The 26,214-nt window shown below is 42.2% G+C and overlaps 1 protein-coding gene across 2 annotated transcripts in view; it reads left to right on the forward strand.

Annotated features, from left to right (window-relative positions):
- The window catches only part of PRKCB (protein kinase C beta), a 312,009-nt gene that overhangs the window by 199,970 nt on the left and 85,825 nt on the right, over positions 1-26,214 (forward strand). For both annotated transcript variants that reach the window (XM_079899045.1, XM_079899044.1), the window contains exons 6-8: positions 16,021-16,177; positions 17,361-17,495; positions 23,371-23,467. In XM_079899045.1, the coding sequence (XP_079755171.1) occupies positions 16,021-16,177; positions 17,361-17,495; positions 23,371-23,467 (389 nt within the window). The remainder of the gene's footprint in view (positions 1-16,020; positions 16,178-17,360; positions 17,496-23,370; positions 23,468-26,214) is intronic.

Here is a 26,214-nt window from a genome sequence, read left to right on the forward strand (position 1 = left end):
AGACTGATCAAGTAGTGAAGAGTGATCTCTGCTGCCTCCTGTGCTCTGCCTCCCCTCCTGGAGCTCTACTGTTGACGTCTGATGGAGAGGACAGTAGAGACAGACGCTTTCACAACTGAACAGCCGAGAACGCGCTGCCTCTGTCCCTGGGTCCTACCCGACAACTTTCTCCCTGAGGCATGAATGACTCAAGTCTAGCTGCACGGTTGGGTTGGGTTGGGGCAAAGGGCCTTGGGATATAAATGACAGAATTCAATGAAGTGCGAAGTGGGAGAAGCTTAAAACCCGCCACAAGTGTGCCTCAAACTTGTGGTTTGAGCTGCAGAAAGAAACATCATAGAGCTTGTTCTCAGCCAGAGGACAGCATCTGCTGATGGGCAGGGTCCCCGAAATGTTCACCTGAGTCTGAGCTGAGCTTGGGGTATCAGGCAGAGACATGGGGTGGGGCTGTGATAGACCAGAAGCAAGAAAATTCTCCCCACGCCAGCTGTGCGCCCTTTTCTAGATGGTCATCGGATGTGCATGAATGAGTGTCTGAGGGCAACTAGGATATTCTTCCAGATTATGCTCCGTACCAGCTGACAAGTAGCTGTGACCCTCCTGAGGTGGCTCTCCCTGCTGTCCCAGCTGCTCTCCAGATCCTCCCTGGACCTCCCCACAGCCCAGCAACTAAAGTTCACACCTGGGCATCTTGAGGAGCCTTCAAGACCCTGTTCTAATTCTGAGGATGGCATCAGTACTGTTTAGTTGGCACTTGGGTTATGGCATTTGGGAGTATTTTGAATATAATGTGTGTGTGTGTGTGTGTGTGTGTTTACATACAGTGGTGAAGAGTGGGGGAAGGTGGGGAGGATTTAGTAGGTGCTATAATGACCTTGAGATATGAATAGTTTGGTAAAATTAAAATAAAAAGAAAGTGGGAAGGATGCCTCTTTCCTACAGGCTGGTTAAGACCCATTGCTTTAATCATCCATCCATCCATTTAGGATAAATGGGTCCAGCAGGAAAATTCTCCCTCTTTTAGTGCTTCTGTGCCATTGAGGATGTTTGACAGTACATAAGGGGGAATATTCCTCTGTTGGGACTTCTCTGAACAGATGTTTTCTTCCCTCATCATCCCCAAATGACAGTAGAAGAAGCAGAAAACTTATCTTCAAATGACAGCCCTTTCCTCTGACTGCCTGGGGAACATGGCGTGAGAATGTGGCTGTCGGGTTTTAAAAAATCCGTTGGGTCCCATGATTCAGTGATGTGGTTAATGTAGATAGGACTCTTCTATCAAACCGGGGCGCCCATTGAAGAAATGAGAAAATATGCACCGGTTCTCTAGAGAAGGGAGGTTAAGCCTGCCTTCCTCAGAGCTGGAAGGCTTTTGTCCCGAGCCTCTGGAAATTAAACCCATCACTTAGAGAGCAGATTGTGGGGCTTCTGGCCATTGCTACTTGGGCTGCACAAAGCCGCCGACGGACAGTTTTGATTGAATGTCGAAATTAAGTTGCCAAGTAGTGACTCTGCAGCTCCAGGGACCCCATGTTAGTATTTATGTCACATCTTTAGAAATAATCACATTGTGAAGCAGCGCCCAAAGCCATGTCCTCAGCCGCTGCAGCTCAGGGTTTGGACGCCACCCTCCCGGTGCCTCTGCTGCATTTGCTCAGCACGGGTTGGTGGAGGGGTGGGGTGCTGGGCACAGGCACACCATCAGGGTTCCTGTCCTGAGGATGCAGGCAAAGAAGCCGAAAGCCTCGTCTGTCTGTTTTCTCTCAACTTGAGGCATGAGTTGGTCTCCAAGCAAGAAATAAAGCTAGCTTATTGGGTGCCTTACTCACAAACCGTCTGTCCTAGGCATAGGACAGACCCCCAGGGCCAGCCTGAGGGGAACAGGTGTTCATGGGGACAGGGTTTATTCTTGTTTTTCCAAGCTGGTCTGAAGAGCGCCTCCTCTATCTACATGAATCCCTGCACACTCTCCCTGCATCGCCAAGGGGGTCCGGTGACATCGCCCACACCACTGGGGAGTGCCAGGCACTAAGAGGGCTGCGCTTGTGAGATCTCCAAGGGTGACTAACCCAGATCCTCTTTGGGGAGTGGAGTGGTCTCTGGACCTCTAGGGGTTGAGGCTGTATAGAGTCACAGCAGGTGCAGAGCAGCCCTGGGAATTGCAAGACCCTGAATGACCAGGGTAACCTCTGTAGAAAATAGATGACACTAAACTGGGTTCAGTGGATTATAGAATGCCCAGCTTTCCAAGTTTCTGGCTCTAAGAAGAAACCAGTTACAGAGCATGAAAGTTGCATGGTTTTGGCAGTGATGGACAGACTCCGAGCTTGGGGGAATCAGCTGACTGGGTCTTGGGGCATCCAAGTTGTATCCAATTCAAGTTTGTTGAGCGTAATTGTGCACAAGACTGGCCTCCCATTAAGCAAAGAATTTTTTCTCCCAGATTTAGAGTAACTTTTTAATTTTTTTTAAATTATTTTTTAAAAATAAATTTATTTATTTTATTTTTATTTATTTTTGGCTGCGTTGGGTCTTCATTGCTACACGCGGGCTTTCTCTAGTTGCGGCGAGCGGGGGCTACTCTTCGTTGCGGTGCGCGGGCTTCTCATTGCGGTGGCTTCTCTTGTTTCAGAGCATGGGCTCTAGGCACGCGGGCTTCAGTGGTTGTGGTGCATGGGCTTAGTTGCTCCGCGGCATGTGGGATCTTCCCAGACCAGGGCTTGAACCTGTGTCCCCTGAGTTGGCAGGCGGCTTCTTAACCACTGTACCACCAGGGAAGCCCTAGAGTAACTTTTTAAAATTAAAAAAGTAATTCATGCTCAACTGAGACCATATATTTAACTTCTCCTTCTTCCAAATTCCCACTGAGTGACTAAGAGATTAAAAAAGGGAAAAATTTATCAGGGCTGCAAACCAGAGAGTGTCACTCGCTTGCCAGAACCACTGAAGAATTTCTCTAAGATACAGTTGAGACAATACAAGCTAATTTCGTTTTCTCTTTTCCAACATCTAAGCCTCTTAATATTTTTCTTTTATGTAATTATATTGGTTGGTAGAATTTCTCTAAGAAATTCTGAAGAATTTCTCTAAGATACAGTTGAGAATTTCTGAAGAATTTCTCTAAGATACAGTTGAGACAATACAAGCTAATTTTGTCTTCTCTTTTCCAACATCTAAGCCTCTTAATATTTTTCTTTTATGTAATTGTATTGGTTGGTACTTCCAGAATGATGTTAAATTATAGTGGTGATGGTAGGCATTTTTAATTTGCTTGTGGCCTTAAGGGAACTAGAAATGCCTCTAGAGTTTCACCAGTAAACGCGATGAAAGCCTTTGATACATTTATCACACCAAGAAAAACATGTATCTCTTCCTATTTTTCTAAGGGTTAAAAGAAAGAATGATTTATTAAATTTTGTCACTTGTCTTTTTTGTCATTTTTTGAGATAATTACATGTTTTTTCTCCTTTGACCTAGTTTTATAGTGAATAACGTTAATAGATTTTCTAAAACTATGAAGCGTTTTGTTTAGAGAGCTTGTAATCAGACTTGAGGTTTTGAAAGATCTCTTTGATGTAGGGGCGTGGAGGAAGCGCAGAAAGGAGCGAGACTGTAGGGGAGAAACCAGCTAGGAGAGAAAAAAGGAATGCGCAGACAACAACCGTGTGCAACTGCTGTTTACCCATCACTCATTACCTGCCAAGGACAATACCAGGCACTTTACAGGCTTCAGATATAACTTAGTAATCACATAACCCTATGACACAATTATTATTGTTAAGGTGGTAACAGTGTGGATAGTAAGAAGGGCTCAGGTACATAAAATGATGAAGAGGCAGAATGAATAGTACACAGTCAAAGATTTTACCGAGGGGAGGCGACCAAGGTGATTTCCAGATTTCTCACCACAGTTGGGTGAATGGTTAAGCACTCATCAAGGATGGCATTGAAAGAGGGGCAGCACGTATGCTCTGCTCTGTATGCTGGTAGGTGGGTGGGGGATGGGGGATAATGACAGGGAGGAAGTATTTTTTTTTTTTTTTTTTTTTTAGAAAAGAATGTTTAAAAAACTTCATTTTCATTTCTTCCTTTTTAGTGGTTCACATGAAAGTTTTCTCTCTTTTTTAACATCTTTATTGGAGTATAATTGCTTTACAGTGGGGTGTTAGTTTCTGCTTTATAACAAAGTAAATCAGCTATACATATACATATATCCCCATATCCCCTCCTTCTTGCATCTCCCTCCCACCCTCCCTGTCCCACCCCTCTAGGTGGACACAAAGCACCGAGCTGATCTCCCTGTGCTATGTGGCTGCTTCCCACAAGCTAGCTAGCTATTTTACATTTGGTAGTATATATATGTCCATGCCACTCTCTCACTTCGTCCCAGCTTACCCTTCCCCCTCCCCATGTCCTCAAGTCCATTCTCGACGTCTGTGTCTTTATTCCTGTCCTGCCCCTAGGTTCTTCAGAACCATTTTTTTTTTTTTAGATTCCATATATGTGTGTTAGCATACGGTATTTATTTTTCTCTTTCTGACTTATTTCATGAGAGTGAGTATTCTTGGACATGCTTTGGGTTGATGTACTTATGGGATATCCAGTACCAGATATATGGTAGACAGTTGTGTGTTCTGTTATAAAGCTCAGTAAAGAGCTTTTAGGTAGAAATTAAAATCATGGGAGTAGGGCCCCTGGAAAAATGTGGAAATTAAAAAGCAAACTTCTACTTATTCTGTGGTTCAAAGAGGAAATCTCAAGGAAAATAGAAAATATTTTGAACCCATGAAAGAAAATGAAAATGCAACACATCAGAATTTGTGGAGTCCAGATAAAGAAGTGCTTGGAATGAGATTTATATTGTGGAATTCTACCAGACATTTAAAAAGGAAATGACACGGATTCTTCTAGAAAACAGAAGAGTAGGGAACACTCCCTAACTTATTTTATGAGGATAGCATTATCCCGATACCAAAGTCAGACAAAAACAGTACAAGAAAACTACAGTTATCCCTTATGACCATAAATACAAAAATCTTCAACAAAATATTAGGAAATCAAACCCAGAAATATGTAAAAAGAATAATACACCCCAACCAAGTAAATTTTATCCTGGGAATGCAAGGCTGGTTCAATAATTAAAAAATCAATTAATGTATTCCACTATGTTCATAATCTAAAGAAAGAAGAAGCACTTGACAAGATTTAATATCCATTTATGATAAAAGTTCTCAGCAGAGTAGAAATGGAAGGAAGCTTTCTTGATGTTATAAAGGACATCTAGAGAAAAGTCTACAAGGTTCTTAATAATGAAAGATAGCATGCTTTCCCCCTGAGCTATGAAACAAGACAAGGATGTCCACCCTCACCCACTCTATTCAGCATCATACTGGAAGATCTAGCTGGTGTAGTAAGAGAATAAAAATAAACCAAAAGATTGGAAAAACAGGTTGAGAAATACAGATTGGAGGGGAAAAAACAAAACTGTCTCTGTACATAGAAAATGATGGTCTATGTAGAAAATTCAAAAGAATCTACCAAAAAACCTCCAAGAACTAATGAGTTAAATTGCAAGATATAAGGTGAACACATAAAAATAATTTGTATTTTTATATATCAACCGTTAACAATTAGAAACTCAAATTTTAAAAACACCATTTACAATAACTTCAAAACAAATGAAATATTTTGTTATAAATCTAACAAAACATGTCTAGGATCTGTATGCTGAAAATTATAAAACACTGCATGAAATCAAAGAATACCTAAATATATGAAAAGACATACCGTGTTTGAAGACTCAGCGTACAGTAAAGTTGTCAGTTCTTCAGATTGATCTGCAGACTTAATGAATTTCCAATCAAAATCTCAGCAGGATTTTTTTTTATTGATATGGACAAGGTGATTCTAAAATTTAATGGAAAGATCAAAGAACTAGAAGGGCCAAAACAATTTTTAAGGTGAAGAATAAAGTTGGCAGAATCATAGTACTCAATCTTAAGACTTAACTATGTAAAGCTTCAGTAATCAGGCAGTGTGATTTTGGTAAAGGGATAGATATATAAATGACTGGAACAGAATAGAGAGTCCAGATATATACCCACACAAATATGGCCCATTGATTTTTTTTTTTTAAGTATAAAAACAAAGAAATGGAAAGACTATCCAGTCTTGCAGCAAGTGATGTTGGAAAGATTGGGCATCCCTATGCAAACAAAATGAGCCTCACCTTCCACTTCATACCTTCTATAAGAATGAACTCAAAATGGATTATAGATCTGAATGTAAAATATAAAGGTAGAAACAGGAGAAAATTTTTATGACCTGGAGTTAAACAAAGAATTCTCAAACATGGCACTAAAAACATGACTCATAAAAGAAAAAAATGATTATTTGGACCTTATTAAAATTTTAAAAAAAGTATGCTCTGCAAAAGACACTGTTATAGAATGAAAAGACAAGCTACAAACTGGAAGAAAATATTTGCAAATCACACATCTGACAAAGGACCTGAATCCAGAGTAAAGAACTCTCAGAGTCATAAGTATGAAAACAACCCCATGAAAAAGATGGTCCAAAGACTCAAACCAACACACCACCAAAGACGATATAAACATGGCAAATTCATTCGCAAGAAGATATTCAGTATCACTAGGAATTAGGGAAATACAAATTAAAGCCACAATGAAATACCACTGTACATGTATTAGAATGGCTAAAATGATAACGACGATAAATACTGTGAATACAGTGCGCTGGCAGGATGCAGAGTGAGAGGAACTTTCATTCATTGCTAGTGGGAATGCAGAATGGTACAGTCACTCTGGAAAACCTTTTGACATATATATATGTATGTGTGTATGTATACATACACTTACCATATGACTTAATGATCTGACTCCTAGGAATTTACCCTAGAGAAATGAAACTTTTTGTTCATACAAAAACACGAATAGTTGCACAGCTCTATCATAATCAACAAAAACTAGAGACCACTCAAATGTCCTTGAACAGGTGAATGGATAAACTAACTGTGGTACATCCATACAGTGGAATATTCCTCATCAGTAGAAGGGAATTAACTGTTCATACGTACAACTTGGCTCACTCTCAAAGGAATTTTGCTGAGTTAGAGAAGCCAATCTCAGAAGGTTTCATACTGTATGATTCCATGGATATACCATTCTTAAAAAGATAAAACTGTAGTAAATGAGAAATAGATCATCGATTGCTAGGGGCTGAGGGAGGGGGCAGTTTGTAACTACGAAGCAGCAGCACAAGGGGTTTTTTCTGGAATGATAGAATTGTTCTATATCCTGGTAGTGTGGCGGTTACATGAATCTATACATGTGTCAAAATTCAGAAAACTATACACCAAAATAAAAAAGTCAGTATTACTGTATTTAATTAAAAAAATTAAATGCCATAGGCAGAAAATAAACAGATAAAAGATAAGGAGGGGAAAGGAGGGTGGGAGGGAGGGAGGAAGAGAGAGAGACACTGAGAGCAGGGAGGACAGAAGGTAAGGCAACAGCCTGAGCTGAAAGAGGAGCTGGCTCAGGGGAAGGTGTGAGCAAGAAGGAGCTCATGTTACGATAATAAAAAGTAATGTAAAAAATAAAGTAAATTAAAATGCATAGAAACAGTAAATAGAGGAATGCCGACTGCAGAAAATATTATCAGTCATATGGAAACAAGCTTAAGGAGTACTTCCAGGTGGCAGGGAAAAGGGACAAAGAAATGACTACAATCATGAAAAAAAAAAAAAAAAAGATGTAGAGGACAAACAGCATTGATCCACAGGTAAATGGAATCAGATGTTCCTGGAGAAAAGACCAGCTAAATGGAAAAACACCTATATTGAGAGTAGAGTTCCAGACAAACAAATAATAACCTGCATAAAAAGAAATTTTTAAGAATGAAACACAAAACCCAAGACCAAAAAATAGTCATGAGTCTCAACTAACACAGGGTCAAAATACATAAAAGCAAAAACTGCTAGAAATGAAAGGAGAAATTTATAGAAATACCATCACAGGAGGGTTTTAAAACATACTTTGTCAGTCTTTGACAGATAAAACAGATAAAAAAACATGGATATAGATAACTTAAATAATATAATTAAAGTGTATTAAATTATACCTAATATAATTAAAGTGTATTAAATTATAAATAATATAATTAAAGTGAGTGTCCAATACCTCTATCTTGAAGCCTGAACCCTTCCATAAGAGAAACACCTTTTTCCCTAGTATGCACAAAATTGGGGATATGTTAGCTTGCAATGCAAACCTTATGAAATTCTTCACAAAATGCCCCAGAAATGGCTCAGCCCACATTTTCTGATGAAAACATAATAGAACTAGAAATTCATGACACAAACATAATACAGAAGATCCTCCGATGAACAAGATGGAGCGGGAATCAGGTGGGAGCCTTAAAATGATGAGGTCTTGAAATTGCTTCTGTCGAGAATGAGAGGGGGGTTGACTGGGCACACCCAGTAGGGTTGACAGGTGGTGTGGAGGGCCAAGGTGTGGTTGGAGGTCCTGAGTGGGTCATGCATCAAACCCCCACTTTCTCCAGGGGCACTCTCTAAGCCATGTATCACTGATGGTCTGAGGTATGCAGACAGGATGTTGTTGAAAAGGCAAAATATTTAAGCCTGTGGCCAGAAGTGATTGGAGGGCTTTCCATATTGGTAGGGTTAGGAAAAAAGTAATAACTCAGGCGCACACTGATGGACCGGAGGAAAGGAAAGAGTTGAGGGATCTGAGGGTTTGATGAGGTTATAAAAAAAATATTGGTGTAAAGGGAGCAGGGGATTAAAAGGATAAAAGGGAGTTCAGAGGAAGAGCCATTCCAGGTGAGACTCCAGGTGGCTGGATTGGGATGGAGAGGAAGCCATAATATAAGAAGAAGGAAGGAATCTATCACATTTGGCTTCAGATCATCTATCATTCTCTGACTACCTCCTCTAGGTTCATTTATATGAAAATCACATTGGAGAGATGCTCTTTTAACCTTGAAATGGATCTTAATAGTTATATAATTTGATCTAAATTCTCTCAAAGGAGAAAGGAAATCAACGTTTGTTGAACCTCTGCCATGTGCTTTACACTATACTTCAACACCATTATCCTCTATAATTAGGGGAACCATATAATTTATTGTCCAAACTGGACTCTCTTGAGAGTAAAAGGACAACAGATAGAGACTGAGGCTGCTCTGGGTAAACTGGCATGGATGGCCATCCTATAATTATCGCACATCCCTTTGAGTTGTATGTGACTTTACCAGCGTTTCGAAGACAGGGGAACTCAGGCTCAGAGAAGTCTTTTTACTTAAGGGCACCCAGTTAGTGAGAGTAAAGGCAGAGGCAGGATTCAGACCTGAAGGTGTGTGTGACTCCAGAGTCAAACTGTTGCTAATTTGGGTCCTGATTCACCTGCATTAGCTCCCCCATCATCATTTCACTTGCCTTGGCTTGACAGACTGTCTTCCGGACCGACACTGTGACGGTCCCAGCTGGAAGTCTGTCTCAACACAAATAAATGGATGTGTGATAACTGTACCATTGCCAGCAGTGACGGGAAGCCAGCTGTTCTAGGAGCCTTTGGCCACGATGTGCTTGGGATGCCTTAGATGCTGCATGTGGGCTGCCCAAAGACCCCAGGTTTGCTTACTTTGTAATCAGATTCCATCAGATGAGGCCAGGGATGGCCAGTTAAGATGACTGGAAGGAGATTCTGATGGATCCATGGCTCCCAAAAGCTGTAGCATCAGAGAACCCTGAGGTTCGAAGAAGTAGTAAGTGAACAGGAATCAAAAGGATGCGGATCTAGGAGTCGAGGGCTGAAGAAGCTTGCAACTTAAGAAGGTGTAGCAGGGCAGTGTGGAGGGGTTTGGGGTTAACCAAAGGTCCAGTGAACTGTCATCCATCTGGAGGTCACTAGAATGGAAGGAGGGGGATGCAGAGCAGGAGAGCTAGAATAGGTGGATGGTTCTGAAATTTTTCACCTGTTTAGCCTCTTTCCTCCAACCCTGCTTTGATTCTGGGATATGTGCTGGGGGCATCCAGCTGATCTGGGTCTGTGCATTGTTCACCAAGGGCTCAGGGATTCAAACCATGATCTTTGCAGACCTAGTTGCTCTAAAAAGTCTCTGGGGAACAGGGTGCGGGTCTCTGAAGGCCAGAACAGTGGATTCTCGGAGGCTGCAGATGCACCACAACTGAATTGTTTTTTAAACTAAGTTTCAATAACACAGTTAATACAAGAATGCATTCTCTTTGTAATAAATTCAGAATATGACAGTTAAGGCTGACGTCTCTTTTGCCCACAGCCCCCAAACCAGATTCCTTTGCCTCTTCCACAGATGTAACCGTTACTTCAAGCCAATTTTGGGTTTATCCTTCCAGACTCTTTTCTATATATTTACATTCATATATGACCTTGTAGAAATTTTATTTTATTATACTTGTCTCTTGAAGATTTGGAGGGCCTTGTTTATTAAAACTTTTTCTTTTGACATAATCTCAAAGTTACAAAAAAGTTGCAAGAACAGTACAAGGAATATCTGTATGCTCTTTACCTGATTTGATTTACCACTTGTTCATATCTTGCTACATTTGGTTTATCATTCTCTCTGTTAAATATTTTTATATGTGTGTGTGTGTGTGTATATATATATATTTTTTTTTTTTTTTTTGCGGTACGCGGGCCTCTCACTGTTGTGGCCTCTCCCGTTGAGGAGCACAGGCTCCGGACGCGCAGGCTCAGCTGCCATGGCTCACGGGCCCAGCTGCTCCGCGACACGTGGGATCTTCCCGGACCGCGGCACGAGCCCATGTCCCCTGCATCGGCAGGTGGACTCTCAACCACTACGCCACCAGGGAAGCCCTGTGTTTGTATATTTTTCCCCAGCCATCTGAGAATAGGTTGGAGTCATGGTTCTCACTTGCCCCTAAATACTTCAGTGTGTGTTTCCCAAGAACAAGGACATTCTCTTGCATATGTATAGCTATCCAACTCAGGAAATGTAACATTGACCCAATGCTATTATCTAATTCACAGTTCCGATCCAGAGTTCATCAATGGAACCACTGATGTCCTCAGACCTTTTTCTTAAATAAAGAAGCATTAGACTGTAATTGTCTATCTTCATCTTGCTGTTTTCTTCAACATGTTAGTGCATGTAGGTAGTGTTATTGACATGTACCTCGTATTTCACAGTGTGAATATGCTGTCGATTTTTTACCCCTTCCCCTGTGGATGGGCACTCCGATTATTTCCTACTTTTTGTCATTGCCAACATCCTCAAACATAACTTAATGTTGGTGTTGCTTTGAATAACTGTTCTGAGGACATGTAGTGAGGACAAATGAGGACTCGTGATGTTGAAGAAAGGACCTTCAAAAGGAGTTAATAAAGAGAAGCTCCTGGTTCACACAGTGTAGGATAATGGCTATAAAGCAACACAGTTATTCAGACTTTCCAATAGTTGGTTGAAAAAAAAAGACTAGGAAAGTTCTTGGTGAAGAACGATTCTTAGGAAAATAGTTACCAGTAGTGCTGTCTTTTATGGATTCAGCACCGTGTTAGGTAACTTGCACCAGGATGCAGAGGCCTCATTTGCTCTGAAGGCCCTTTGATGGAAACAGCCAGATCTTACCCCCCAGCCAGCTTCACTTCCAAGGCAAGCAATGTTCTCTTGATTGGGACACTTTTCTCCTGTGCACTTAGCAGACTTCCACCAGGGGGGAAGGTTGCTATTTCTGCTTTGTGTGAAGCATTTTGTACCATCTGGGCTGGCTGAATTTCAACAAAGATAGTAAAGAAACATTTATCAAGAAAAATCAAAGTCAGTCTCGCCAAGTGTGGTCTAGAGAGATTTGCTTTCTCGATACATATGCAGCTCTCTTGCTGCTGGGAAACATGACTGTACTTTGAAAAGCTTCAGGAGGGACAGGCGTTTGGATCTTAGCCTGCAGCTACTGTCAACTGCTCATGATACAGTGGCTCTAGGAGCCAGAGCTCTTGGAGATAGGAACAGTCCCAGAATCAATTCTGTTCCGTACCTTTCCACAGAAATTTTTGGCCCCTTTGGTAGAGGAGAGACCCAAAAGGACAGAAGTAGAAGAAAGGGTTCTATAAGCGTCGGGGGAAAGATGGAGTCATGCCTCCGTTAGGAATGTTCGGTTCAGGGGAAGTAGATGCCCAGGGAGAGGTCATTCTTAAACCATTAGTTATGAGATTGGCTCAAGAATACAACATACACTTGTCCTGCAAAGAGCACTCTGAAAGAGCTGTGAGGTTGCAAATTTAAATAGAGGAACGTCCTGGTGATTGTCCTGTGGTGTCAGTTCATAAGACAGGGGAGGGAGCGTGGTCTTTGAAGAAAGACACTGTTTCCACTTGCATATGTGTTGCCAATCAACCAGACAGACAAGTTTCTTGCACTTCAGAGCATCTCAAACCATGTTTTTATGCAGCTCCCTAGAGTGATAGATGTGTCATTCCAAGATCCCAGCCTAGAAACTGGCACGTGCTTCCTTGGAAGGCTCAAGAAATGAAAGTAACAGTTGGAGATTGTATTCCATGGGGGAAATGCATGGGGATATTAAGAAATTATATCCTCTAGGAAAGTTTTACCTAATGTGTGCTCTGTGGGCTAGCGCATCAGCATCGCCTGGGAACTTGATAGAGAAACAAATGAGCAGGTGTCACTCCAGACTTACTGAATCAGAATCTATCTGTGGGAATATGTGTCTCGCGAGTCCTCCAGGTGGCCCTTATCCACGCTGACGGTTGAGGAGCGTTCCTCTAGAAGGGTTCAAATGGAAAAGTCGGATGCATTATTCTCAAGAAGGAAAACCACAAGTGGTTCTGTTTAATATCAGTCTGTTTGGGAATGGTTAAGTCTTCATAATAAAAATAGACAAATGTGGCACAAGGGGCACTGCATATGAATTTTAAGAACAGTGAAGTAGCAATAATATAGCTAGCATTTATTGACTATTCCCTAGGTGCCAGGTTCTGTGCTAAACATGTATATTCCTTGTCTGACTGTACTCTTATAATAACCCAAGGAGGCATGTATTATCTCCATTTCACTGATCAAGAATTTGAGGTTTAAATATGTGAAATACCTGCTAGGCAAGATGCAGACCCTGGCACCTTATAGCCCTGTATCCACTACACTATATGACCTGGCTACTGTCTCATTAGAAATCAACTATACTTTGAATAAATTTGGTTTTATATATCCCTTGGGGACAGGATCAACATCTTATGTTGGCCCCCCTGTCACCAGTACCTAGCAGAATGCCTAACACATTAGGGACCTGCTTATTTATTTATTTAAATAAGATGTTGGGGGTAGGAGTTTATTAATTAATTAATTAATTTTTGCTGTGTTGCGCCTTCGATTCTGTGCGAGGGCTTTCTCTAGTTGTGGCAAGCGGGGGCCACTCTTCATCACGGTGCGCGGGTCTCTCACTATCGCGGCCTCTCCTGTTGCGGAGCACAGGCTCCAGACGCGCAGGCTCAGTAGTTATGGCTCACGGGTCCAGCCACTCTGCGGCATGTGGGATCCTCCCAGACCAGGGCTCGAACCTGTGTCCCCTGTGTTAGCAGGCAGATTCTCAACCACTGCGCCACCAGGGAAGCCCCAGGGACCTGCTTATTGAGCTTAACCAAATCAAAGAGGAAAAATTCTTGCTTTTGGTGCAAAAATGAGTTACAACTTGCAAGCTGAGGTGGAACATGAATTCAACCCGTGGATAAATGGAAGAAAGGGCCATGTACTAGAGTGCAGAACAGTGTCAAGGCAGAATAAGTTACAACTTGCGTCCCGGGGTCCCTCGTCACTCCTCAGACAGTCCACCCAGCCCTTTCCTCATTTCATTTATTCAGTCTCAACCCTTTACTAGCTATATGATCTTAGACAAGTGAGCCTCCCCTGACTCCCATCCCTAGCAGTGGTTAGCTGCTTGCATGTAGGAAAATAAAGGGAAAATATTTGAATTTAACTAAGGCTGTGTTTGTCAGATAAAATGGAAAGAAAGAGGAGTAAGGGAGTTGACAGTACTTTCAGGGAGTGATTATAATGCACCCAAAACTCTAAATTGGGGGTGAATGGAGTAAAGGCAAGAGGGAATGGGGAGAAAGAGAAAACATATTGTGCTCAGTAGACTGATTGGTGATGAAAGGCCTGTAGCAGTGGGGTACTAGAGTTAATGAGCTGGAAAATGGGAAGTGGCATAAGATCGTGGGGTACATGAAACTGAGTTTAAGAAAGTAGTGTAGGGCTTCCCTGGTGGCGCAGTGGTTGAGAGTCCGCCTGCCGATGCAGGGGACACGGGTTCGTGCCCCGGTCCGGGAAGATCCCACATGCTGCGGAGCGGCTGGGCCCGTGAGCCATGGCCGCTGAGCCTGCACGTCCGGAGCCTGTGCTCCGCAACGGGAGAGGCCACAACAGTGAGAGGGCCGCGTACCACAAAAAAAAGAGAAAGTAGTGTAATTGCTGGATGATAAGCAGCAGGTAGGAGGTGATGGGGGTGGAAGCAAAGGTTGCAGGGAATGGGGGATGCTTTACCCCTACATTTCTGTTTCTGTTATCTTATTACACGTATGCAATACTTAGAAAAGATGTTGAATGATGGCTGTGGTAATGGGTATCTTTGTCTTATTCCTGACTTTAATGGGACTGCATTTATCATTAACTTTGGTGTCTATTATTTCAGATATCCTTTATCCTGTGAAGAAAATTTCCTGTTACTTCTAGCTAATTGCAGTGATCCTGTGGTTTTCTCCTTTGACCTATAAACATGATGAATATCTTAATAATAGATTTCTAAGGTTGAACCGTCTTTGCATTCCTGGTAGGAGTCATTATCTACTAGCCTTCTCGCAGACAGTCTGATTAGCAGATTGAGTCTGCTAATACATTCCTTCCCTTGGCTGCCTGCATTACTGGTTTTGAACTGACTCCTAATTAACTTCTTCCCATTTCTCCAGGTTGATGTCTTATTCTGCCTTATCCTCCCTATTCCCAGTTGCATCTGCACTGCTGACCTCTGCTTCCTTTCCCCTCTCTAAGCCTCCTTTACCCGGGGTGTTGCTGGTTGAGGGTGGAGCCTAATGGTAATGCTGCTCTTTTTCTCTCTGTGGGCTGTCTGGGTACTGGTTATGGGTGCTACATGGAAAATAGTTGCACTTTGGTTCAGAGGGCAACTCTTTGCCTTTTAGCTTTTTCTTTTTGAATTCAGGTAAAATGCACATAACATAAAATTAACCATTTTAAAGTGTACAATTCAGTGGCATTTAGTACATGAGCAGTGTTGTGCAACCATCATTTCTATCTAGTTCCGAGGAATTTTGTCACCTGTAAAGGAAACCCCATAACCATTAGGTAGTAACTCCCCATTCCACCTCCCACCAGCTCCTGGCAGCCACTAGTCTGCTGTCTCTTTGGATTTACCTGTTCTGGATGTTTTCTATAAATGGAATCATAGAATATGTGACCTTTTGTGTCAGAGTATACACATGTTCATAGCAGCACTATTCACAATAGCCAAAAGGTGGGAATGGCCCAAATATTGATCCACTGTTGAATGGATAAACAAAGCTTGATATATCCATGCAAGCGGGTATTATTCAGTCATAAATGAAGTACAATGTGTTTGAACCTTGAAAGCATTATGCTAGATGGAAGAAGCCAATCTTTCTTGTAGACTTTTTGGAAAATAAGATTAGAGAACTTACAGTTAATCTAGGGGGCAGAGTGGGGAGAGCGGTATGAAAGTCAGAACTCAATTTTAAACCAATAGAGAGCAGAGTCTACATCTGTTCCGTTTATCTCACTTTGTACGCTTCTTAGCTGTTGATGTTAATAAATGAAAATTCCCGTTAAGTAAGTGTGATGCCAATGATCTTTTCACAGGTTCTACAACCATCAGTAGCTGGTGCTTAAATAGTCTTGGGCTATTAATGCTAAAACTGCTTTTTCTGTTTTTAGTAAGAGATGCTAAAAACCTTGTACCTATGGACCCTAATGGCTTGTCAGATCCTTACGTGAAACTGAAACTGATTCCTGATCCCAAGAGTGAGAGCAAGCAGAAGACCAAAACCATCAAGTGCTCCCTCAACCCGGAGTGGAACGAGACATTTAGATTGTAAGTTAAAATCATTGCAGCCCAGCCTGGGTGGTGCAGGTTGGGTTGTGTGGGCCACCTGAGGTTGGGGAGGTCCTCTCCCAGCTTCTCTTTCCTTCGCTCCTTCCCTGCCTCCCTCCTTCCTTCCTTCCTTTCCTTCCTCCCTCCATCTGCATTTTTGCATTGCAAGCCAAGTAAAAATTGGAATTTTTTTTTGTACACTGCTGAGAATGTCTCTGGTGTGGGAGAGTGGGTGGGATGGAAAATAGTGTGATGTGTTGCTAGGTGAAGGCAAATTGTGGGAGAAGCTCTGGGTCTTGGCAAACATGGGACATAACCCATAGGGTGTGGGGATGACCTCTCTAGGGCTGGGTGCGTGGATAATGCTGGGCCTGTAGCTTGCCGGGAGCTCTCTGCCAGCTGCCATGGAGGATTTTACGTGGCTAGTGCTCCAATAATGTGGGTTCACTTCTTGATGCATCTGGGCCAACAGATATGACATATATCAGCCGATATTTATTGAGCATGTACTATGTATAACGAACACTGTATTAAGTGATCTAGCTTCATTGGTCATTTCATCCCCATTTTACCAATGGGGCTTAAAGCGATTAAAACACAGGCCAATGTCCCACAACAAATGGAGCAGGATTCAGCGACAGACAGTCTGACTTCAAGAGCCATGGGCCAAAAGCATGATTCCTTGTGATGCCTCGTTCCTTCTTTCCCCTCTCAGGGCAAAACTGGGGGCCTATCTCAGCCTCAGTCAAGGACATGCCCTAGAACAATTTCCCCTAGACTGAGCATCAAGACTCTTTCCTTCATACATTTCCTCAGCCTCATCCTCAACCCGCATGTGTGCAAACACTCACACAATTATATGATTGACATCTATAGTTCTTACAGTGACTGTGTCAGTAGGATTTCCTGAACATCATGGATCCTATTAGGACATAAGGCGGCAGAAGTAGTTAGCACTGTCCCTGTCAGAGCTGGCCTTGGCCCTCCACCTGTTTAAACCGCTGTAAAACAGGAAAAGCTCTACCTCCCTGGGGAGCTTGCCTGGGATGGAAACTGAATATGTTTCTTACAACAGCTTGTAATCCTTAAAAATTCCGACCTTCAGGCTTTGTCCTCTTGTACATTTCATCCGCTTGAGAAATCACCATAACCTCCACTGACTTCTCTTTTTTTCTCCTTGCAGCCAGCTGAAAGAGTCGGACAAAGACAGAAGACTGTCTGTAGAGATTTGGGATTGGGACCTGACCAGCAGGAATGACTTCATGGGATCTTTGTCATTTGGGATTTCTGAGCTGCAGAAAGCTGGTGTTGACGGCTGGTAAGGGAAATTCCACTTTGAAAGCAACAGTACAGCTTGGTCCATCAAAATGTGGGAGCAAGTATGTTTCCCTTTTTCTCCTAAATGTGAAAGACTAAAGCAGAATCACAAAGGGAAAGCTGGTAGATTGGCTCTGCCTCATAGATAGTTTTATTTAGTCCTCATGCAAAAAAAAAAAAAAAAGAAAAAGAAAAACAGAAAAAGAAAAGAAAAAAGAATTAGTTGCCAATATTTTCAAAAATCAGGACATTTCCCATAAAAATCTGGACCTAGAGGGCAAAAATGAGGACAGTTGAATAGTTAATACCCCCTTTAGACAGGATGTGGATTTTCTATTTGCCACAGTCCTCACCAGTCCCTGTTGTTTTACAGCTGCCCCACTTCACACAATTATATGGCTTGACAGGCCCCATGGGCACTAAAAGGGCTCTCACGCTTTACCCAGAAGATATGTGTCATCCACTGTCAGATTTTGACTCCTTAAGAAGATGCTTCTTCTTTGGGACTGCTTACCAAGCCTGGTCACAAAAGTGCTGGAAGGTTGCTGTCATAGTCAGCTGCAAAATCTCCTTTGTTCTGACATTTTTGCTTTATTCTCTTCTAATGGCAAAAAATCCTTCCCCAATATTCCCATCAGAGAGGCTGGATAAGTCCTCCTTGGCAACTGTTTCCTTCCCAGTTATCTGAGTAAACGAGTCAGAAGAGATGACCCACCTTGGCACTAGAACTTTGGGAGAAGTAGTAATTAGGGGCGCTCCTATCTCTTTAAGAGAAATTGTCTCATTTCTGAATGGTCCCTGCTCAGGGCTTTTTCAGTTACAAGTGAAAGACAATCAAAATCAAACTGGTTTAGCAAGAAAGAGAATGGATCACTGGGCCCTCACATCCTTTCCCTCGTCCTCCTTACAACTTCCTTGTCTCTCCTCCACATTTATTGTAGGCTTTTATTCAAATATATATTGAGTATCCACTCCGTTCTAGTCACTAGAGATACAAGATAGTAGAAAACAGTGTTTGATGCTGATGAATGCTATAGAGAAAAGTAAGCAAGAAACAGGGGTAGGGACTGCCAGGGGACGGTGACATTCTGGTTTAATAGCGTGCTCAGGAAGGGACTCTCTGAAGAGGTGACATACAGCCAAGACCTGATGGGGGTGAGGGAATGGACCATGTGAAGATATAGGGAGAAACTGTCCCACACAGAGAGAATTAACCTGTCCACTTTGGTTGCAGAATTGTAGGGACCTCTTGCCTAGTCGATCCTTTTCCAAGCTTCCATGTTCAGTCTTTCCAAGTCCTCTGGCTTTGTGTAAAAAGTGACATGTTGTTGGATTTAAAAAAAAAAAAAAAGAAAAAAGAAAACGTTATTCTGAAAGTGTTTTCCTCTTTTCCATACGGAAGTGTTTTAACACGTTTGGTCTTAATTTCTCCATTTTTGTCATGGTGTTTCTGTTTCTAAAGGTTTTATTTTTTTCCTTTGCTATTTCATTCTTTTTTTTCTGCAGCTGAACAGATTATCCTAAATCATTGTACCTTAAAGTCATATTTCTTTAAGCTTTCTTTTGTTATTACTAATAGTCATGTTTTGGTCTTATCACACACAAAAAATAACTAAAGCTTTGGAATCAGACTTCGTGGGTTAGAATTTCTGTCCTACCACTTCCTAGCTGTGTACCCCTGGGCACGTTACTTTGCCTTTCTGTGCCTTCTTTCCTCATTTGGAAATAATAGTGGTAATTAAGTCATAGGATTGTTGTGACATTAAATTAGTTAATAAGTGAAGTGCCCAGTGTCTGGTAAATAGTAAGCACTCAGTAAGTGTTAGTCATTATTATTAATTGAATAATTATTAGAAAAATATAAATAAGCAAACAAAATATTATCGGGATCCCATTGCCCAGAGATAATCACTATTGACCATTTTTAGAGTTTTTTTCTGTGTGTGTATGAAACAAAAATGAAAACTTACTGTCCACACTCTTTGGCAGTGTGCATTTTTCACCTAACAATACATTATGAACCCTTTTCCCTATCATTCAGTAATCTTAGGCAACATCATTTTTAGTAGCTTCATATAGTCCGTTCTTATAGATCAGCCTCAATTTACATAATCATATTCTTATTATAAGATATGCAATGCTTACCTATATAAATAATTCTACAGTAAACATACTTATAGTGAAACCTTTGGGCATGGCTTTAATTATTTCCTAATAAATTCGTAAGCCTGGAATCAATGGCTTTGAGACCATATGCATTATTCAAGTATTTGCCATAATGTTCTGTAATTTTTTTCAGTCAATTTACATCCTCACCAATGCTGTGTGAGACTTTTCATTTCACCCACACTTGTCAACATTTGGTATTATAAATTTCAAAGATGATGCAAAGGCCATACATATTTTGTTACTAATTATACATATTTACATAATATACATACATAATATGATACATGTTTTTATATATACTTTCATTTTATAATATAAATATTTATTATTATTATACATACATTTGTTACTAATTATGTTGAATGTTTTCATTTGTATCTTGCCTTTTTTTTGTATTTATAAGTGACTATTTCCAGTGTTTTGCCTATCATTTTCTTATTAATTTAGAAGAACTTTTTTTTTTTTCGCGGTACGTGGGCCTCTCCCTGCTGTGGCCTCTCCCATTGCGGAGCACAGGCTCCGGACGCGTAGGCTCAGCGGCCATGGCTCACGGGCCCAGCCGCTCCGCGGCATGTGGGATCTTCCCGGACCGGGGCACGAACCCGTGTCCCCTGCATCGGCAGGCGGACTCTCAACCACTGCGCCACCAGGGAAGCCCTAGAAGAGCTTTTTATGTAAGAAGGATAATACTATATCTTTGCTGAAATATATGTTGCAATATTCCCCTCTTTGATGTGGTAGGTTAATTCTGGTAATATGCATTTTTTCTTAGTGGTGTATAAAGCATTCCATTCAACTCTAATTAATACAATAAATATCAAGCCAACTGCCAGAAAAAGTTCTCTAGTTTGTCCACTGATCACTAGTTGTTTTCTGAATCATCCATCCTGGTGTTTACTGTCTCCTATGGATTTTAAAATTCACTAATTATATTTTTCTTCTGAAAGTAGTCTTTCCTAAGCTCAGATTCTTGCTGCTTCATAGATGCATCAACCTCTTGGATCTCACTGAAAATACGAGTTAGATATTTTCTGGAACTTTCTTTTGGCACCAGTTCTATTTCATGGGAATCCGATTCCTCATCGTTTCTCTTTATTTTAATGAGTTTTCCACATGCCCTCCTTATAGAAGGATGAACACAGAAATGTTGAGTGTCCCTGTTCTAATCTTTCACATCCAGATGAAGGGAGAAGGGAGCCTTTTGTATTTTTTGGAGTTCTTCTTTGTTGGATCGAGGGTGCTGGTCCTGTAGATATTGGCGAGAGGGCTACGGCTGGAGTCAGCTGCACGGCAGGCAGCCCTACTGCCCCATGGAGGGGCATCTTCCCCCTGTTGGTTTTGTGCATCTCAAAGTCGGAAGGGGTTCCTGCTCTTCTTTTCTAATGGGCACAGTTGTCCGTATTTGGAGGCCATAGTGACAGCGTCCTGGCCACAGCAATCGTGAGGTGGTGGTGCCGTGCTCTAACCAATGCCCCAGGTGCTGACGTGTCCTGTACTTGCTGAATATGGATCGGAATTTTTGACCCTCGTCCAGTCCCTGCTGGTCTGTTCCAGGGTTGTTAGTGGGGTCCTGTTGAGGTTCCCACTGGCCGATCACAGCTGGTCAATCCTCTTTGATGTGTATTTTCCAAAGTATGGGGCCCCAAATGGCTTAGGTAGTACATGGTTGGGGCATCAGCCATATTGAATTGTATCCTGACAAAGCTATTCTTTTTTTTTTTAATTTAGTTTACTTATTTATTTATTTATTTATTGGCCGCGCCATGCAGCATGCGGGATCTTAGTTCCCCGAGGGATCAAACCCGTGTCTCCTGCATTGGGAACGTGGAGTCCTAACCACCAGACCGCCAGGGAAGTCCCAAAACAATTCTTTTGTTGGTGTTGCTTCAGTTCTTGAGTTTACTGCAGAGAAAGTCTCAGAGGGCGCTGGTGTATCCTTAATACTCTTTAACCCTTGCTGCTTGCTGATCCCCCATTTTAATAAAAGGGCAGGTATGAGTCTCGGAGCCTTTGGTAAGCAACACCATCTACTTGGCTTTGAGTAGCTTTGATTTGCGTATGCTTCATTTTTTGCAGATACATACTTTCTGCTTGTAACAAGTGTTGTTGGCTTTCTTTACAAAGAAGAGATATAAGGTGTCTCTTTAAAGTGAAGTTATTATTTGAAGAGATGATTTAATGAAAAGCATTGTCAAAAATAACATCCAGATTTAGCAAAATCCACAAAGCTGGAGGAATTTTGCCAAACACTGCTCCGTGCTCTCTTACTAATACTTTAATTTGCAGAACTTCCTGGAAGTCCCTGCTGCGTGTATAACACCCTTCTTGATTCCCAGCAAAGATACAGATGTTCTCTTACTTTTGTATTTATTTTGGTAATTTCTTTGGCAGTTTGGAAGATGAGCACTGAATATTAAATGTGGAGGTGTCCAGGCTCAAATCGTCATCTCTGCTTTGAGTCACCTATCTCTCTATTTTTAGAAGCTGCCTAGGAAAATTCGTGAATGGAGAAAAAAATTGTGATGAAAATTGTAAATTCTGGTTAGAAAGTCTCTGGGGGTGAGGAGTTTTGGGTTCTTTTTCCCCCTGCTGACTCCAGTGCCTTGGGAGTGTCCCTTTTCCTTCCTCACACTCATCTCAGTCTGACTAGATGGAAACATCTTTGTGGTCTAGAAACAAACTGAAACCATCTTGTTTATTATAGTAATATTAATATCAGTAACAATGACGATGATACCTTTTATTGAACACTTGCTAAATGCCAGGCACCAGGCTTATCATTTTACATGCAACATCATGTCTCAGCTTCACAGTCACCCTATGAAAAAGACTTTTATTCCTATTTACTGATGAGAAAAATCGAGGCTCAGAGGGCCTACCTAGCTTCAGTTATCCAAAGAGGCAAGGGAAGAGGTGAGATTTGGACCCAGGCATAGTTTGACTCCAGGGCTTGTGTACTTTCTCAGGAGCTTGACTACCGAGCACTTTGGGAAGGTTTCTGCGTAGAAAAATGGCGTCAGTGAGACAAGTCCAGAGTCATCCAAGTGCTGGGATGGCCGGGTGGCAGCATGTTACAGTGAAAGGGGATAGAAATGCTGGGACAGCGTGATAGGAATACGTTGACAGTGGGAGATCCTCAACATTCTTTCAGAATCAGAAAGCACATAATGGACTAAAAAAGTAGGTAGAAACATTGAACGATATAATCAAGAAAATTGTGTGTGTCTGTGTGTGTTTAGAGAGACAGAGAACCTTGCATCCTATAAACCCATTTTTTTCTGATGTGTTTCTGATGGTTATAAAAATATATAGTGTCCCTGGCTACACACACACACACACACACACACACACACCCCAAAACATAAAACCCTCAACACATGTTGTTTTTTTTTGTTTTTTTTTTTTATGGTATGTGGGCCTCTCACTGTTGTGGCCTCTCCCGTTGCGGAGCACAGGCTCCAGACGCACAGGCTCAGCGGCCATGGCTCACGGGCCCAGCCGTCCGCGGCATGTGGGATCTTCCCGAACCGGGGCACGAACCCGTGTCCCCTGCATCAGCAGGCAGACTCTCAACCACTGCACCACCAGGGAAGCCCTCAACACATGTTTTTAAAGCAGAGCTTTCTATAGACTTCCCTCCCTTATCCTAATCAACAAAATGATATTAAGTAGAGTCATGGAATTTGTCTTTCCTTTGCTCCCTTTAGGTTTAAGTTACTGAGCCAGGAGGAAGGCGAGTACTTCAACGTACCTGTGCCACCGGAAGGCAGTGAGGGCAATGAGGAACTGCGGCAGAAATTTGAGGTGAGATGTCTTTCTTTCGGCATCAGTGGGAACCGGTTGAGCCTGCCTCTGTACTGTTTTTCTTGTTTATGGTGTGGTTTCTACCAAGGCCTTTCCTGACCCTGTGCCTTTGCGATGTTGTTCTGCTTTCTAGAAAACTCCTATTTATCCTTCAAGACCCCAGTTAAATGTCCCCTGCCTTGTAAAGTCATTCTGCCTGCCTGTCCTCATTCAGATTTAGACTTTTCCTTGAGAGTGTTCATTCACTACCCAGGTCATTTTGATGGTGGCTTGGACAGGGATGTTAGTAATGGTGAATGAAAGCAGTGGACAGGGTAGAGATATCTTGGAAGCTCAGACAAGTAGACTTGCTGAGGGATAGAATCTGGATTTGGATCTGTCGGCAGGATGGTGCTGTATTAACAAATGGAATTGATAGTGCTGGTGACTCCGTGAAATACCCATGGATGCATTTTTCGAAGATTAAGAGCCCTTGGCTCTGACCTTGGGCCATAGCGCTGGTCTGCTTCTACCCCAGATAAGCCCCTTCCCTTCTGTGGAGCCAAATAGACTCCATATATGAGACTAGCAGGTATGTAGGACACATCCCAGTGTTACAAAGAAAACGTTTTGGGGAAAATGGGTTTGAGTCCCTTCATTATATGTGTATTGAGTGATTTTAAAGTAGTTTCGTAAGGGAAAACACGTTATTTTGTTCACAGAAACTTACTATACTGAGTCTGATGGGAAATCATCAATTCTAGATAAGCAATGATGGCCTACTAACTCTGAAAAATGTATAAAATAGCTAAAATGAAGTAGGTTACTGTCATTGTTATTCATCAAGTAATCACACAAGCAAATAGAAGCAAAATATGACGAGGTGAGGTTCTGTGAAAGAGAGGCCCATGGTGCTTTGAGAAGATATAAGAGGGAAATGTAACCTTGTCTGAGAGGACAGGGAAGGAGTCATTGAGGAAACAATAGGAAGGTTAACCAAGTAGAGAGGGGAAAAGAGCATTCCATTCAGAAAGGCGAACAGGTGCAAAGGCCCTGTGGTGGGGAGTTATATAGCAACTCTGTGACACTGAAAGAAGGCCAGTGTGGGTAGAGAAGAGAGAGCAAAGGGTGAGTTCACGGTGTGGCTGGGAGGTGGGTGGGGTCAGAGTAGAAGGACTGCTGACTCTAGCAAGGGTTTTGGCATTTATTCCAAGAACCATCTTAGTGTCCCCTCAACGTGATAGGACTCATACTTGTGTACTGACCCTTGTCTTGAGCCTGTGCCCTCCGTAAAACCTGGTGACGGTTCTGACCCAGTGGGACTTCCCTTCATGGAAACAAGTGGAATAAACATGTTAGCCTTGGACTTAACAGTCATTCTCCAGTGTACTTGATCACTGAGGTTCATCCTTAGAGAGCAGCTCGCTCAAGCCCAAATGAGTTGATGAAAGGACTTTCCCTCCCAGGAGAGTCGAGACCTGGACAGTGATAACGTTTTAGGACAGGAGGGCAGGCCTTCCAGAGAACCCTTTTCTTCTCCTTCCCTCAACTTTCTGATGGAGTGGTGTCCGTTTGCTGCTGAGTTAAAAATGTCCTCTTGTGGGTGAAAAAAACGAGACCAGTGTTTTCTTGTATAAAATGAAGTCTCAGTTTTGCAAAATGATTTCTTCTGTCTTAGGGCAGCCAGGGTGACATTTCAGAACACCCAGGAAAACATTTCCTACATGAACAGAGCATCTGTCTGGGCCAGTTACTGGCTTGAAGGAAAGGACTGTTTTATCTGCGTGCAACAAAATGTGTCCTGTATTTCCCGCAAGAGCCTGCAAATGCTTGCTTATGCCTGAGTGGTAATTGCTCCACACCATAGTTTGTTGATTAAAAAAATGTTTCCAAGAGACCGAAAATTGTTCACAGACACATAGAGGAATTTCAGTTGACCTTGGACGTGAGAAATGTAATCCCTGTGCAATAACCAATTAGCCCCCAGAATGACTCAGAAATTACTTTCAAGCCTCTTATCTGGAGAAATTCTGAGTGACAGTAAAATCGAGCTGCAGAAATTGGGGTAATAGAATTTCACGGTAGGGTGAGCTTGGTGAAGTTACCACACATGGTATGCTTCAGAACATTGGAGCAGGCTCTGTCTGGGGGCTTTTGTCTGGCTGTGGCCTTGCCAATGGGCCAGGGAAGGGAAGACTCCATTTTGCATGGTTCAGAATGGGTCTTCTGACAAGCTTAGAATTTTTTAATTTAATAAAGTGCTTACTGTGTGCCATGTATTGTTTTAAGTGCTTTAGAAATATTAAGTCATTTAATTCAGTCCTTATAACCACCATGACTGGTCAGTACCTTTATCATCCCCCTTTATCTTTTACAGATGAGGAAACTGAGGCCCAGAGAGGTTAAGCAACTTTCTAATATCCCTCAGCTGGTCATTGTCTAACTTTGAGTTTCCCCAGAAACAGACTATAAGGATTCAAGTGCAGGTGGTTTCTTCGGGAGGCGAGCCCAGGAAGCATCGGGAGCGGTGGGAAAGTGAGGCAGGGAAAGGAAGGGAGCTGGAAAAGTATGTCTGACCAGCAAGTTACCACTGTGGGCAGCTGGGGTTTAATCCTGCCGGGGATTAACCGGGCCGCAGCGTTTGCAGTCAAGGGGCAGGCAGCTGAAGTATTATCCACGAGCTCCCCTCCCATCACTGGCTGAAGGCTGCTTCCAGGGGTATTAACCTGCCGGCACTTGCAACTTGGCCTGCTTGTGGGCTGTGCTTG

The sequence above is a fragment of the Stenella coeruleoalba genome (assembly GCF_951394435.1).
Source record: "Stenella coeruleoalba genome assembly, chromosome: 15".
Lineage (NCBI taxonomy): Eukaryota > Metazoa > Chordata > Mammalia > Artiodactyla > Delphinidae > Stenella > Stenella coeruleoalba.